Genomic DNA, 15,754 nt, shown 5'->3' on the forward strand with positions numbered 1-15,754 from the left:
TTTTTTTTTTTTTTTTTTTTTTGTTTTTTTGTTTAACTACCAACTGGGTATTTATGACAAATCAAACATGCTTGCCAGACAACATGCAATACCTACTTAAAAGCTTAAAAGTTGTTTTATTTTTTTGTTGAAGTGAGCGTCCCTTTTTCGTACTGAGACTATGTGAGACGTGAACGTACAGTTTACGGTCAAAGGAGAACCACTGTAATGAGATCAAATTTTTTTATGGCCTTCCATAGGGAATCGAACTCGGGACGATGTACATCAAAGGCACACGTGCTAGCCAGTAGATCAATGGTAAACGCCCTACTTAAAAGTGTTCCCATTTCAAATGATCATACGCTTTGTTGTTCTTGCATAGTCACCAGGAAAATAATGTCACCATAATATTATTACATTAATAATACTGTAACGGAAAGAACCTGTTCTAGAAGTTTTCTTTGACCTATGTAATTCCCTCGTAAAACTACTCATATCAATCTTTCTTCCGAAGTTATTGACATGCCATTTTACATATTAGTTTTAAAGATTTTAGTGAAATACGATGGGAAAAAAAAGTAGGTAAACAGATTTCGAAAGTGATCATATTTACAGTTTATTGTTAAGAAATAATTATCATTTTTCGTACAATGCTTCCAAGTATCCATAAATTTCAAGTAAGATTTTTTTTTCTATTCCAGTCCGCGCCACAAGAGGAGACTCCTGTCATTGGCGAGGACTTCCAAGAAATCGATGATTCGCCGAATACAATGTCTGATGCTTTCGTAGCATATTTTGCTGATGGAGGACATGACAAAGATCGTGAACCTGTCTATTGTGAAGAACTTGGATTGGCCATAGAGAAGTTGAAAGATGGATTTACTATACAGTCATTATGGGAGGTTCTGCCGTCAAATTGAGTATAAATATGTTTGGTTCGAATTTACAAATGCATTGCAAGTAACATTACCGGTAGTTAATGACGTGTTACATGTGCAAATCATAGAAGTATATTTCGTTTACTCAGGTGTTAATTGTTACGACTGTTACTGTTGTCTAGTCAGTTATTATTGTGATTATGTGTCTGTGACACTAGTATCTACATGTTTTTCATATCTTAATAGTGGTTGAAAAGTTTGAAAGTATTACATCACCACTTCAAACTTCACATTTCCTGTTGATTATACAAATCAAATATTTATTCGTAGCAACAGACTACATTTCTCTATAGCGATAATTCTTATGTTTCGCAATTTATATATATATATATATATATATATATATATATATATTTAAAAAAAGTTCTTCATAAACACATTGAAGAAATTTTATTTTCAGTCTGTTCCAATTGTAAATTTTAAAAATCTGTATGCCTTATAAATCGATCACTATTATCCGTCCATTAGTTAAATTCTAAAGTAGTATTTTGTAACATGTGAATCAAATTCTAACTTCGTGGCCTACGGTACCATTTCGGTCATCTGTGATGCTGAAATATGCTGTTGCAAAGATTTGAGTGAGCTGTTGAGAGAAAGTAACTAAATTCGTATGATATAGAAATTACATATATATTTTTTATTTCATAAAATTTACATAATATTAGTTTTATTCAAACTGACATTTTAAAGGCAATTCATCATCAGAGCTGCACTAAATTAGAGAATTGTATAATAATCACTTTTGGTGTAATTTTGTTACATTGAGAAAGATAGGAAAGACAGAGACGGTAAATGTAAATATATATATATCAGTATTACATCGCCATAAAAATTAATTGTAGATGATATGATGCTGGTTTCTTTATGAAGTTGAATGCTAGAATGGTATCTCAATCGTTCGGAACTTTGTTTCACTGTTCTGTGTTGTCTTTGTGGAGAGAGTACAGAAGCTCATTACTTTTGAAATTTTAGAATTGTGGAATTTCGCTATTATTTCTCGCAGTATCAGAAAGCAGTATGATGGTTTCCACCTTTTCCCTCCTCCAGTCGTAGAAAGTGGGTTAGAAGGAATTCTATAAAACCGAAATTACTAATTTAGCATTCTTTCATACTTGACTTTCTATAACCCATGAGAAATAATTTATAATTGAATTTGTAAATACTAAGAATATGTGAACATAATCGTTTACAAAATTTGCTATTGACATTCCGGTAGTCAACACATTCATGAGGAGAGTATAAACGATAAGACAAGACTGAGGTATACCAACGCGCGAAGGCAGGCGATGGAAGAGGGAGCCTCAGAAGTATATATCGTCGACAGATCCCTCACTGTTTCATCTTACAATGTCCCGCGTGTAGTTAGAGCACAATGGTATAACAGTTTAATAAAAGGTAACATTTTGTTAATTAAAAATTAATCAGACGTAATCTTTTCTGTAACATAGTTTAAAACATATACTTTTGCTTTATAAGTTTTCAAAGAATTGTTTTGATATGCTTAATATTTAATGTTCTTAAGACAAACATAAAGTAATTTATATATATGAAATATCATAACCAAACTTATAGAAACATATTACATACTTGTAATTAATTACATCATCATTTGCATTATTGATTGTAAATTAGGCCTTTTGGAAATTACAGGTCATCCCGTAGTAACAACAAAGTATCGGTAGCGATGCGAGATGTGCCTTAAAATTATGATGTGGAATTCGTTACACTACACATTTTAATATCTTTTAAAGAATTCCAATGTGTCTAGGCCTACTTCCATTGCATTAAAATATCACCTACAGGGTAATATATTTTTACTATTTATATTGCTGCCAATGAATTTCCGAAAATGAAATTGTCGAAATTTGTTCACTACTTGACCGTTAAACTTTGCTGATTAGCCATGTTACACAACCAGTTTCGCCAGAATGAACATAGTGGTATATAGCTACACCCAGTCCAATGACAGTATAGGTGGTGTCATCTTTTGAATAAAACGAGTTCGAGTGTTAAACATCTCAGTATAGTACTCAATTCCTGCAAGTTCATATATTTAACTAAACATAGGTGAACAATATGATTCAAACTGGGTGTTGCTGACATCATTGTTTTATCAAATTCACAATTTTTTCCAGTATGATATACAGTTGACTCCTGATTTACTGGAGTAATAGAGGGAAAGATATCCAGAGTTAACTCAAAATCACGGTTAATCCAAAAACAGGGAGAAAAAAAGAGAGAGATTAAAAGATAAATAACCACTATATAATGAATGGAAATATACTGTATGGCAGTTTACCTGTACTGTATTTTCAAAAACCGTGCAAATCAACAAACAGAAAAGAAATAGGTACGCAAAAGAACTTGAACAATCTGACATTTCAAATTCGCGTAAAAAGTCAGTCGGATTTTTATGTATTTTAGCAGTTTTATTTATTTATATATTTAAGATAGATGATTCTTTTCATGCGTAGCGTCATTTTGTCACGCAGCAGACTATCTGCTAGTCCTTCCAAGTAGTCCAGAAGGCATTTGACGTGATGAAGTACAGCTCCGTGTGCGTGGCCTTGTTTTCATCGGACTGCTCTCAATCTTTACCCACCTCTCCCTCACTATCACTCTATTCTTATTCTCCCCCTCCCCCTTCTTTGAACGATTAACAATTGCTCGTTTGTAAGGGTTTCGAATGTGGGCTAGTTGCGATCACACTCCAGCCATTCAGGAATATTTTCTTCGTCCACTTATTCACCTCCGGACACACTGTTTACAATCTGAGCAAGAGAAGTCAGTGACGCCTCTTCTGAGTCTATCAAAACTTAAAAAACTTTCATGTTTGTAATGTTTCATAACTTTAATTTCGTTATCTTTAAATTGGTTATTAACTTATTTGCATATGATTTTATTAGAAGCTTATTAATATGCATTAATATATGCCTGTGTAATTGTTGAATTCTCGTAGTAATGGAAGCAACATTAATTTAGATGCATCTTTAATATGTAATTACATGAAAATTAATAAAATTATATTATTTGGATTGTAGACATTCTAAAATCATGGGCAGCGAAAGACAGCATGCGTTTCCTTGCTACGGCAAACGTTACATGCATTTGGCAACACAGTAACAAACGAATTTATTTGATTGTGATTTTTTCTTTTCGTCTTATAAATCTACACCTTTGTTGTCATATGTACTTTCAGGTTGAGTACAACTATGTTTTCTGACTTTTGACGACTTTCTAAAATGAAAATAATTCCATTAACGATGGAAAAGAACCACTACTTTGCTCAGTTTCCCATTCCCTTTTGCTTTCCGAGTGAAGATTTTCGAGTAAATGTGTTGGTAGTACATCATGCAACGGTTTAGGCAAATTCAACGCTTCAAGGGCATGAAAATTACTACTTACGGTATTCACAAATTGTCTAAAAATGTCTGTAGCGTTTTCTTTCGTTACTGGCTTGATATTGAGCAACCCTCGTACATATGTCGAAGCTACTATCCGTTTGTTGTGATAACGTTCAACAAGAAGCTTCCACGCGATCTCGTAATTTACTTCTGTGGTTGGCAGATTTGCTACTAATATATACACTTTTCCTTTGAGCGATGTACGCAATTATTGAAATTTACAAGTTGCACTTAGTGACTCGTTATTGTGGATAAGTGGAATAAAAATATCCTTAAAAGGCCACCACTCCTCGTATTTACCGTAAAATGTAGGCAAAGAAATTTTAGGTAACTGTACCGAATTACTAGAATTCGTAACCTTGTTATTTGCCGACTCTGAATTCGCTGTTTCTTCAAAATGTCAATAAATTCTTGCAAATTAATCTTTGAATCATAATAAAACTCCTCAAATGTAAATCTGTAATTTTCCTGATCACCTGTTTCATCCAAGAGTTCAATTTCTGACTGTATTTAATCAAACTAAATAACACACTTCAAGTGCCACTATCCTAGTTCTAGTTTCTTGTATGCTCGGCGTTATTTCGTTTTGTAATTTTTGAAGAAATATCTTAATTCTTGTCGCTTGTCCTTTAACTGAAGTGCGTTTCTTAATTAATTGACCTCATAACTGCACTTCTATCATTTTGTTTCAGTCCTTATTATTTTTTTCTCTTGAGTGACCCACTAACGCGTAACCTTGAATTCAGCTGGGTTGAATGCACCCACCCCAGTACTGATATGAACAATCCTGCCTATGACGGTCGCACCCACATACACGCATTCGAGCGCAAAACATGTGAAGTCATGTTTCTTGTTCTGATATCCGGGAGCAGAGGACCACAAATGATTATGCACTGACATTAATACACATATCACATTGCTAATGAACTGTAAATACTTCTAAATACCGTAGCACTTTTTCAAACCGGAATATCGTAAGCAACAAGAATTAATAACTAACGAATATTCTGGTTAAGTTATTTGTTTTCGTTATTACTGACCAGTACATGCATTTAATATATATTTGATATGCTTTGTTAAATGATGTGTTAATATAAGGCTTGATATTAATACGATACATATCAAATATTGTAAAAATATAACACCACCACCACCACCACTACTACTACTACTACTACAGAATTGAAATATTAAGAATAACCAATTTCTAATAATACCAACTAAAATATACAAAATACACAGTAACATACTGAAAAAATAAAGTATTTTACATTTTGTTCAGTTTATTTATTTATTTATTTTTAATTAATATGTTAAAGTTGACAGCAGTGCAACTAGTCATGAAGACAATTATGGGGTCGGGACATATATACCTTATTAGAAACCGAACCTTGAAAAAAATAGCATAATTAACGTGTGAGGAAGGTATGCTTGTTGTTTAGCATTTACCGCTTCAAGATTTGGACCATAATTCTCGCTTTGAATGAAACATAATAACTTATCAGGTGTTTTATTTCTTCATAAAATTTCATTGTTTTCACAGAGCTGAATTATAATTCAACACACATTGTAAATAAAAACCGCAACATTAATTCAGTAGCATGGGCTATAGATGGGATAGGTTTAAACAAAGATTTAATATATTTGTTTTTAGGACAATTGGCGCTAAACGGCAATTCTATACTTACGGACGTAACATTTTGAAATTTCAATACAGTGTATTTAGAACACAAGTAAAGTGAACTAGCTAATTTTGCTACATAAAATGCCTCCTACCATGAATAATTTACAGCCAGGTTTTCAGAACCATATATTTATTCTGTATTGAGTGAACAGTTACAAAAGGTGTGTTACGGACGTACATGTCAGAAAATGTGACAACTTACAGGTACAGGCAAACCCATTTTTTCTCTGAATTATTGAACTAAATCAAAAACATCTAAGTACACATAATATGCGGAAACATGTAGCTGTATGGAGCTGCACATCAGCAAAATCTAATTGCACAGTGTTTCGGAAGTAACATTTTAGTGTTACAGACGTAACCGTTCTAAAATCTATTACGAAATATCAATGTACGATATAGATAATGTTGTCAAGAAGAGTAAGTGTAAAAAGTATTCATGCAAGAAATCATCTTGTTTCTTTATCTTTGAAAGTTAGTCTTTCTCTGTTATCCACATCAGGCTCCTGTAAAATAAACACTACATGTGAGACATATATTTCACTGATATCATCATGTTCTGAACCCACAAACTTCTTACCTGCCTGCTTCACAAACTTTATCAGTTTCACCTACTATTTGTTCTACAAATTTGTGCAATATCCCCTTTCTGATTCAATGTTGACGATAATCCACTTACCAAAGGAAACTGATGTGACATTGTTCATTTGGGTGACTTCATTAGTTGAATCTTTTTCTTCACTAGGTAGTCCACAATCTTTGAAAGAAACAATGTGCCATCCTCTTCAAAGAACAATCCAACTTTCACCACTTGTTTGTTGACATACGTACGTCTGTTGACAGTTGACAGTACGTATCTGATGCATGTTAGAAATACCTCGGATTGCGTACCAGCTTTTTGCCAAGAAATTAGCATATCGTGTAATTTCGTTTGAAGGCACATGTATTAACATCACTTTTTGGGTCATAGATTGAGCACATCCAAGAAAAGATATATGTACATAAACCTATCTTGTCTTTACACATTATTTTTTTCACTTATGGTGCTAGCATTCCTCCAACACCACCAACCGCACCTTTTCCATATGATGTGCAGAAAAATGCCAGTTCAAGAGGAAACCACATTCTACTGCACCAAAAATAATGTTGGCCAAAGTACAGTTGTTTGAAATGTTGACTGGCACCATCTGAAAAAAAAATCTATTCTTTTCAGTTTAGGATTCTTACTTTTCAAGTCTTCAAACAATTTTTGATTGAATGCATGAACAGCTAATTTATCATGTAGCATTAATCTGATAAGACAGCATATGAAAGTATTTCAGATTGTGTGTGTGCTACTGCAGTGTAAATAGTTACGTATTTTTTCAATAACTGCTTTGCTTCTTCTGTACAAAACAATGAATTAGAAAATTCGGTAGTTTGCTCTCCAATATTTCTAAGGCATCTTCAACAGAGCCTTCTTGAACTGTTTTGACAACCCGTCCTGTATCGTCAGTTTTCCACTGGAACCAGCTGATGGCTTCATCTGAAGAGAGTGGCAAAGATTAAAAGAGTCCTTCGTATTTTTTTAAGTTTTCACAAATCTCACATTTGGGTCAATCCATTTCAAATCACCCAGGCAATGTTGCCAACATTTTTTTTTATTTTCTTGATTTTTTTTTATCATGAGTTCCCTATAGGTAGATAGTCACAAAACACTGTTTGAAAAAATGTATATGCCATAGTTTTTTCTGACAAACATTTTTAAAATGGCAGTTGGACAAAGTTTAATAAAAAACGTGGTTTCCGGAAAGTTTAATTGCCAAGCTATTTTTAAAGATATCAGAATAACTCAAAAACCAGTGTGTTCGGAATGAAACTTACTTCAGGTATATATTATCTTAATTTTTCTATCATGCAAGAGAGTCAGTCCTTGACAGTAACTAAAAACTCGGAAAAATGTATCAACCGTTAATTTTGAAGACCATTAATTTTATGAAAAAAAAAAAAAAAAAAAGGTGACACTCTAATGATATGTTATTTCTGTGTTGAATACTTATATAACTACCTGCACTTTTTTAGTAGAGCTTTTCCAAAATGGCCGAAAGCGTTTAACGTTTATTTTCTCAGGTCCTTATCTAAAAAGGGACTGAATGAAAACAACTGAAAATTTTACAGAATGTTCTTTATAAAGATAGGGATATTCACAAAGAAATTATGACTGAGTCTCAACTACATTTAGAGTAATAGAGCAGTGAATTTCAGTAAAAACGCTACCCTTCTACACGCTCGTGCAATGCCAAGGTAGCAAACTAGGTCTTGAAATTGTTATAATTGACATTGGTCGAATGAAGTTTAAATCATCATAGACAATATATGATCAAATATTTCTACTTTTAAATAGCAATGGGCAGTGCTGACAATAGGTGAGAGTTCTAATTCTTAAACGTAACTTACCGATACATTTTGCTGTACTACACTTACGTACAGAATACACACAATATTATTTCTCTGTGTATTTAAAACTTCTTGCCATTTGCAATTTTCATTAGAGAGTTAAACAAACACGATATTTCATTGCATAGTTTATCAGTTATTTTGTATGTTCTGCCAGACACTGTTGTGAATTTCAATGGAGTCACTTTTCGTGCTATTTCCTTTGCAGGCATTAAAGCAGTATCATTTTTGGAAAGTTGATAAGGCAGTTCTTGGTCCAGAAGGGTGAAAGAAATTCACCCAAACATCATTGTTATCTTCACTTCAGTTTTTCCAAGCCACTACTTCTCATCATATATACATAAGCATAAAGTCATTATTTGTAAAAGATGATACGTTTATAAAAAGTATTAAGTTTTGATGATCATCAAAGTTTGAGCCTTTGGAAGCAACAAAACGTCTTATTTGATTGTCACATATGGGAACATATCTGTGATAGCTTCTTGTTCCTTTCATCGGTGAACAACATACAAATTTCTCAGTTAATTTTGTTTCCATTTGTTCAATTTCAGCTGAAGAAACAAATATATATTTAACTTCAGTAATATTTCTCTCGACAGTATTTGAACATATCTTGTGGAGTCAGGATCTGTTCTGTCTTTGAAGGTAAGCTCGTTTAACTTCTCGTTCTGTTGTTAGGCCTATCCCATCACAAGAGTTCTTCTCGTGTGATGAGGCAAAGAAATTCCACTCTGCTAGTAAACCAAAATCATGTTTGTGTTGACAGACAGTAACGAAGCTTTTTCTTATTTTTGTACTGGCTGCTTACGCCATCGCTAAAATAAATGACCATTTCAACATAAGATATGATATTCTTAATTTCCGTGATGAGGCGATGTTGAAATGTATACAGTCATGCTATTGCAGCATACTTTGTCTCCTTAGACGGATGCAGTGTCATTTGTATATTAGTCCAGTGAAAACTTTAAATTGAATTCTGTAATGTAAATGTAGTTTCCTGCAAAATCACCTATCACCAAACAATGGCTTTCTTTTAGGGTTTCTTTCGTTTCCTTGAAATACCGAGCTTATGCCTTTGGAGCGCTACTTCCGCGTACTTGTGGTTGTGATTGCTCGCAAAGATGACTGTGTTGTCAGCAAAGATGGCAATCATCGTTCTGCTGGTCGTCGGGAGATCTACTTGTAAATATTGTACATTAAGGGAGATATACTTGATCCCTGTGGTACTCCTGCTCTGGTCGGTCTTGGCTCTGCAAAGGCTCCACCATGATACAGCTTGAAGGTTCAGTGTTGTAGGTAATCTTGAATCACTCTGATCAGGTATTGTGGAAAACCTGCTCTGTGAAGTTTGTGGATGAGGCCGGAGTGCCACACTACCAAGGATTTTTCAATGTCGAGGAAAATTCCAAGAATTGTGCCTCCCGGCATTGAACTGGTATGTAATGTTTTGTGCTACTCTGATCAACTGTAGCGTCGAGCTGTGGCTAGGACGAAATCTGAATAAGTGTTGCGGCATTGCGTTGTATTCCTCGGTGTATCTGAGTAGTCTCCTTTGTATGATCCTTTTTGTCACCTTGCTGACGTGGAAGAAGAGGCTTATGGGCCTGTAGTTCTTGATCTCTGTTGTCGATTTTTTTTCTTTTGGGATCATGATTAACCTTGCCTCCTTCCAGCTTTTCGAGTAGTGGCCAGTTTACAGAATGCTGTTCGTAATACTGCAGAGAAGTACCAAAACTTTACGCGGAACATGTTTAAGAGCCAGGGGAAGTATTTTGTCCACTCCTGCTGCTCGTCTCGGATGCAGATGTCTAATGACTCGCTAGATCTCTCGAGGAGTCGTCAGTTGATTTTATGGACATTGGGCGGGTTGTTGGATGGCTTGCAAACTCCTGTCTTCTTCTTCCAGTGCTGTAGGATCTGGTTGAATGTGATGCCTTAGGAAGGTTTCTTCCCAATAGTCAGCAACAATTCTGCTTGCTCTGGTGTAGAGTACCCAAGTCCTTGGGGGCCTCGAGTTCACTGTGTACGGAGTTTGTCATGGAGCGCAATCCACCTCGTGAATTGTTTTGTTCCCTTTCTGACATTGGATGCGTTTCAGCCTCTTCTTGACTCTTGCTGTGAGGGTGTTCCACAGCGTCTTGTATTGTGAATGGCGCGTAGATTGCCATTTCATCTGCACCAGAGCGGTTGTAGGAGTTCTTCAGGAGGTACTACTTGATCTGTGGGTTGGGTAATTTGGTTGGTTGCCAGCGGAGCGCAGAGTGCATGGTGGCTGTCAGGGATTAAATTGTTCCATGTGTCTCGGTTGGCATTTCAACTGGTAGCCGTGGGTGCATCATCTTTGCTAGGAGTTGCCTTTGGTGTTCTAGTCTGTTTCTTTCATCTGCGGTAGTTGTTAAGCTAGTATGTAGTGCCGGATCGCTATTGTGATTACAATCGGCGAGAATTATCTTGGCAGTGACGTTAGCGCTCTCTGTTGCAAGACTACCAACTTACGCTATTCACAAATAGTGCTCTTAGGCACACTGAACGCTTCGCGCGTCAAGTCGTAAAAAGAGTTTTAAAAAATGCTGGTAGCAAACTATGGGAAAATTCAGGTAACAATATATTTGTATAATACTAGTATATATGTGCATTATGACAAAGAAAAAAAAATAAGATTATGTTAATAATTATTAGAATACTTTAAAATGTACAAGTACACAAGAAATCATGACAATAAACGTAGAAATATTTTACTCTTACCTTTAGTCTCCTTTGTATGATCCTTTTTGTCACCTTGCTGACGTGGAAGAAGAGGCTTATGGGCCTGTAGTTCTTGATCTCTGTTGTCGATTTTTTTTTCTTTTGGGATCATGATTAACCTTGCCTCCTTCCAGCTTTTCGAGTAGTCGTCGATTGGTGAGCACCCGAGATCGTCTGAATTGTCGTTATAAGTTCCAGGCCCATCTTTCCAATCACTGTCTATTATAGAACTATCGGATTCTGAATGATTTCCAACACTCACAATTAAATTATCAACCCATTCATCCATAATACAATCCTTTTCCCAGTAAAACTGTTTCCATTTACACAAGTTTTCAGCAGCCTTCCTTCAGTCTTCTTTCGTTGCTTGTGTGAAAGCTTCTTCAATAAGCTTCTCCACTCGTTGTCTGGCAAAAGTTTTGTTGTTAACAGCGATGTATTTCTTCACGTTAGCCTATATTAATTCAATAGGGTTAAGGTCAACATGTATGGCGGTAATCTTGTTACTTTATGTCTTTTAGTTGTTGGAATTTCATCAGTAACATATTTTACGTGTTGCTGTTTGCTTTTCTTTATCAATTCATAAAGTTTCAAGAAATCCGGACTATGGAGTATATTATGAGCCGATCACCAGGACAACATTTTTGATTTTCTGCTATTGGAAGTTGGAAATTTTTCAATTTTTTTGTTATGGAATGGAGCATTGTCAAGAATGATAACTAAATTATCTGGCAAATTTACAATAAGATGCTCTTGAAACCACGAAAAAGCTATATTAAAGCTATATTAAAGTACTTATACAAAATTGATGTTTGCTTACCAAAAATTAGGCATTTTCCAGCATCACCATTCAACTACGGTGTGTGTTCTTTTACCGGAAAGCTGACATCTTTTTTTGGAAACAAGTCTATCAATGTTAGGGGCAAGATTTTTTGAAGACGCAACTTTTAACACGGAAGACAAATATTCATCAGTAAGTCTTGATCTATGGGGTGTTTTATTCACCTTCATAATGGAAAACAGCTGTTCACAAACATACGTACTTCCGAACATCGCTAAGATTCTAGCAACAAATTGGAGCATTTTAGGATAGTCTTTTGGCAGATACGAGTAAAACTTTGGAACTCCTACTTCGTTATATTTTTCTTTCAACTGAGAATCACATTGTATCTCAAGAAGTTCCATTTGAATATCTGAACTTGCTGTTTCGACATCGGAAGAAAATGGAGCCGTGAACAATGAAAACTGCTCTTCACAATCTTTGAAATCTTCAAACCTATTTTCAAATCCCATATGTAATAATTTCACTTTGCAGGAGTATTGCGTGAAATCACAACCAGAAACTGACAGTTGGTAATTTTTACATGTTGGAAAATGAGTTAAATCACCATTGCAGAGCTGTTTTCCCCAGAGCTGGAGTTTAACTTTGAAAGCTTTAATACAGTCATACAACGAAGTTACAATCTGGTCCCTCCCCTGAAGTTTTAAATTCAAAGTATTTAGATGACACGTCATGTCGACTATGAATGCTAAATCTTGGAGCCATTTAATATTAGAAAGTTTGTCCGACAGGTGACCTTTCATTTCCAAGAATATTTTAATTTCTTCACGAAGCTGCCAAAATCGCTTCAGAACCTTATGGCAAGAAAGCCAGCGAACTTCTGCATAGTAAGATAAACTTTGAAACTCGCTTTCCATGTCCGACAGAAACGAAGAAAATTGACTTTAAGACCATGAGAACGAATCAAATTTACAGTATCTTTTATAAATTTTAATACATGGTCCATATTTAGTCTTTGAACAAAGAACTTCTTAGTGCACAATTCAATGAAAATGATGTAAGTTACTGTCAGGATAATTACTGATCTCTTTATTTCGTAGTTTAGAAACGAAGCCAGAGCGGCTTCCTTTCATTGCTGGAGCTCCATCTGTAGCGACACTCACTAACTTATGTAGAGAAAGATTATACTTTTGCAAAATGACTTCCTCTTCGTTGTAAATATCCTCCTCAGTAGTTGTGTCGCGGAGTGGAATAATATCAAGTAATTCCTCGGTGACAATGAAATCACCATCACACCCGCGAATAAACACTGCTAACTGCGCGACACCAGAAACATCTACACTTTCATCTATCGCTAGTGAGAATGCCACAAAATTTTCAATTTTGTCTTTCAACTGTTCGTCAATATCGCCTGCTAATTCCACAATTCTTTCTGCCACTGTATTTCTCGATAACACAATATTTTTGAATGAATTAATACTATCCGGGCACAAAATTTTCACCATACAGTCCTTTATAAATTCACCTCCGGTAAAACACTTTGATTTTTTGGCCAGAAGTTCTGCAACTACGTAGCTAGCTTTTACTGCTGCCTTACTGTCCTTTTTTGGTTTAGTGAATGTGCTTTGCTGTTTGGCAAGACTCGACTTCAAGTCCCGCAGCTTATCTTCTCTCATTTTTCCTTCAAACTGTTCGTACTTTGCACGATGGGTTTCATAATGTCGCCTTATATTATATTCCTTCGGTACACTAATATTTTGTCCACAAATCAAACATATTATCTTTTCACGAACTTCACAACAAAAATATGCGATCTCCCATTTTACTTGAAAAACTCTACGTTCCTCTTCTATTCTTCTTTTCTTGCTCCCACATGGCTTTGAAAGCGACATGTTTAGGTGAAAACTTACCACAAACTGAAGTAAAATTGTTTTTAAAGGCAGTAAACCTCTGTAAGCTTCAGCGGCGGGAAGCTGTAAATGACCTTCATATCATAAAAGATTTCCAAATGTATGGGGATAGCACTTAGGTTTAGTATTCGAACAAAGCTAACAACTTCTCACTCCGCCTCTTGATCCAAGTTTGTGAGGGGGAAATTTCGGGCCCAGTCGGAAATCATATACAAAGTGAACCGATGCGGACTGCTCTTTTTCGTGGGTGTTCCCCGCGAAGGCCCCACGTAGCTTACAGCGTCTTGTGAGCTTAGTGCAGAGTTCAAAGACTTCAGGCACACACCCACACACACACACAAAACTTCTTCTTCAAAAGCTATTTTAACCATGAGAACTGTCAAGCGTATTGTTATTTGTTTTTAAACACAACACCTGTTTTTCTTTCATGAAATGGAAGAAGGTGTCCTTGTGTGTATCATCAGATCAACCCTGGTCAAGTTAAGGCGAGCCACATTTGTGTGTGTGTAGAGTAGCAGGCAAAATATGATGCTGAAGGTTTCATTTCCTTCTTTTAATTTATTAATTAATTTATTTATGCAAAATAAATAGTGAGACATAAGCGGGCCGCGAGTTTGACATGCCTGATCTAGAGCATACAGCACAATAATCGTGCTCACACAGCCTTCGTGCACTTCACTCATAAACGGTCGCCGCTATTCTTCTGTCACAAATACGTTTTCGTCTGCTAGAGGGCAGTTGTGGACGGCAAGTTGCAGTAAACAGCTAAAGTTGGTGGTTTCAGGCTGAAACCACCTTACCGGAAGGGAATAAATTCGCATAATAATTTATTTACGGTGACGACAATCCCTTCAGCATAGAGACTTGGAATTCTTCTACGAATTACTGCTTCATCGAAAGAATCTAAATTGGTTTGTCTTTTCTGCGTATTTGGTGTTGCTTTACCGGGTGTTATGACGGGTTGTCCTGTATTTAGACTTCTATCCTTCTCTTTCACAATTCGGATCTCTCATTGATACATATTCGGGAGATTTCACGCACACTATTAGATTCATTATTGTTTGCTGCAAAAAAGTTGTAAACATTAAAAACAATGTCTCTTGCATCTCTATGCAACGGCTTGCCTTTCTTTATGGCACTAAATCACCCATTCTTATAGATAAAATTTCAAGAAGGAGAACCAAAGGACTGAAAACTCTCACCAGTCACCACACAATGTATAGCCCTATACAGAGAAAACACGCGCTTTTCAACTCATTTCGTTTCACGTTTAGTTTGTTTGTTCGTTTGTGTGTGTGTTTCTGTATCCTATCGGTTAATGTTACGCTTTTCGAAGCTATGTTTACAAACCACCATGCACTGTTCCCGCGTGCAGGAAACACGTTCACATATCATCCTCTAATTCAAGGACCGTAATAGGTAAACACATGGGGGTTGCTTTAAAATAAACTTTGGACTTCCCTTCTCATTTCGTCCACTACATATTTGTGTCTATCTTTAGCAAAACGAAAGTTTGAAGTATGTTTGAAATCTAAATGTTGTTACAATAGAATAAAGCATAAGTAGCTATCATTTAAAATTATTTTCCACATAATATAAAATAATCATATTCTTCACAAAAGTTATATAAATAGAAAAGCAAAAAAATATAACATTTGCATCTCCTCAAACTCCAGTTATCATTATGCAAAGATGGCAATATATTCGTCAGAAACGAATCTTCCATTTCAGTTCATTTCGTTTCGCTTTCCTGTTGTAGAAAACGGAGCATGCTTTTAAGTTGGTATTTGTGTTCGCGCATTTTCTCTTTCCTCGGATTGGACGTTGAATTGAACGAAGCATATGCTTTAACTGGTGGGATTGCATTTCAGCAATGG

General features: G+C 35.5%; 3 protein-coding genes across 6 annotated transcripts in view; 1 reads left to right on the plus strand and 2 right to left on the minus strand.

The window, feature by feature from the left end:
- BBS5 (Bardet-Biedl syndrome 5 protein) overlaps positions 1-1,240 on the plus strand; it is a 58,432-nt gene extending 57,192 nt beyond the window's left edge. For 3 of the 4 annotated variants that reach the window (XM_081727185.1, XM_081727182.1, XM_081727186.1), the window contains exon 8: positions 681-1,240. In XM_081727185.1, coding sequence (XP_081583311.1) covers positions 681-899 — 219 coding nt within the window. In that variant the 3' untranslated portion in view covers positions 900-1,240. The remainder of the gene's footprint in view (positions 1-680) is intronic. The other variant, XM_081727188.1, reaches the window with a different exon arrangement.
- Positions 1,241-12,029: 10,789 nt separating this feature from the next.
- Positions 12,030-12,884, minus strand: LOC145680533 (general transcription factor II-I repeat domain-containing protein 2B-like). Its single transcript, XM_081751151.1, has one exon. The coding sequence runs from the start codon at positions 12,882-12,884 to the stop codon at positions 12,030-12,032; it is 855 nt and encodes a 284-aa protein (XP_081607277.1).
- Positions 12,885-13,010: 126 nt separating this feature from the next.
- Positions 13,011-13,859, minus strand: LOC145680541 (general transcription factor II-I repeat domain-containing protein 2-like). The gene has a single exon (XM_081751164.1). It carries the CDS (start codon positions 13,857-13,859, stop codon positions 13,011-13,013), a length of 849 nt encoding a protein of 282 aa, XP_081607290.1.
- Positions 13,860-15,754: the final 1,895 nt, after the last annotated feature.

This window comes from Thermobia domestica, chromosome 1 (genome assembly GCF_964235325.1).
Source record: "Thermobia domestica chromosome 1, izTheDome1.hap1.1, whole genome shotgun sequence".
Taxonomy (NCBI): Eukaryota; Metazoa; Arthropoda; class Insecta; order Zygentoma; family Lepismatidae; genus Thermobia; species Thermobia domestica.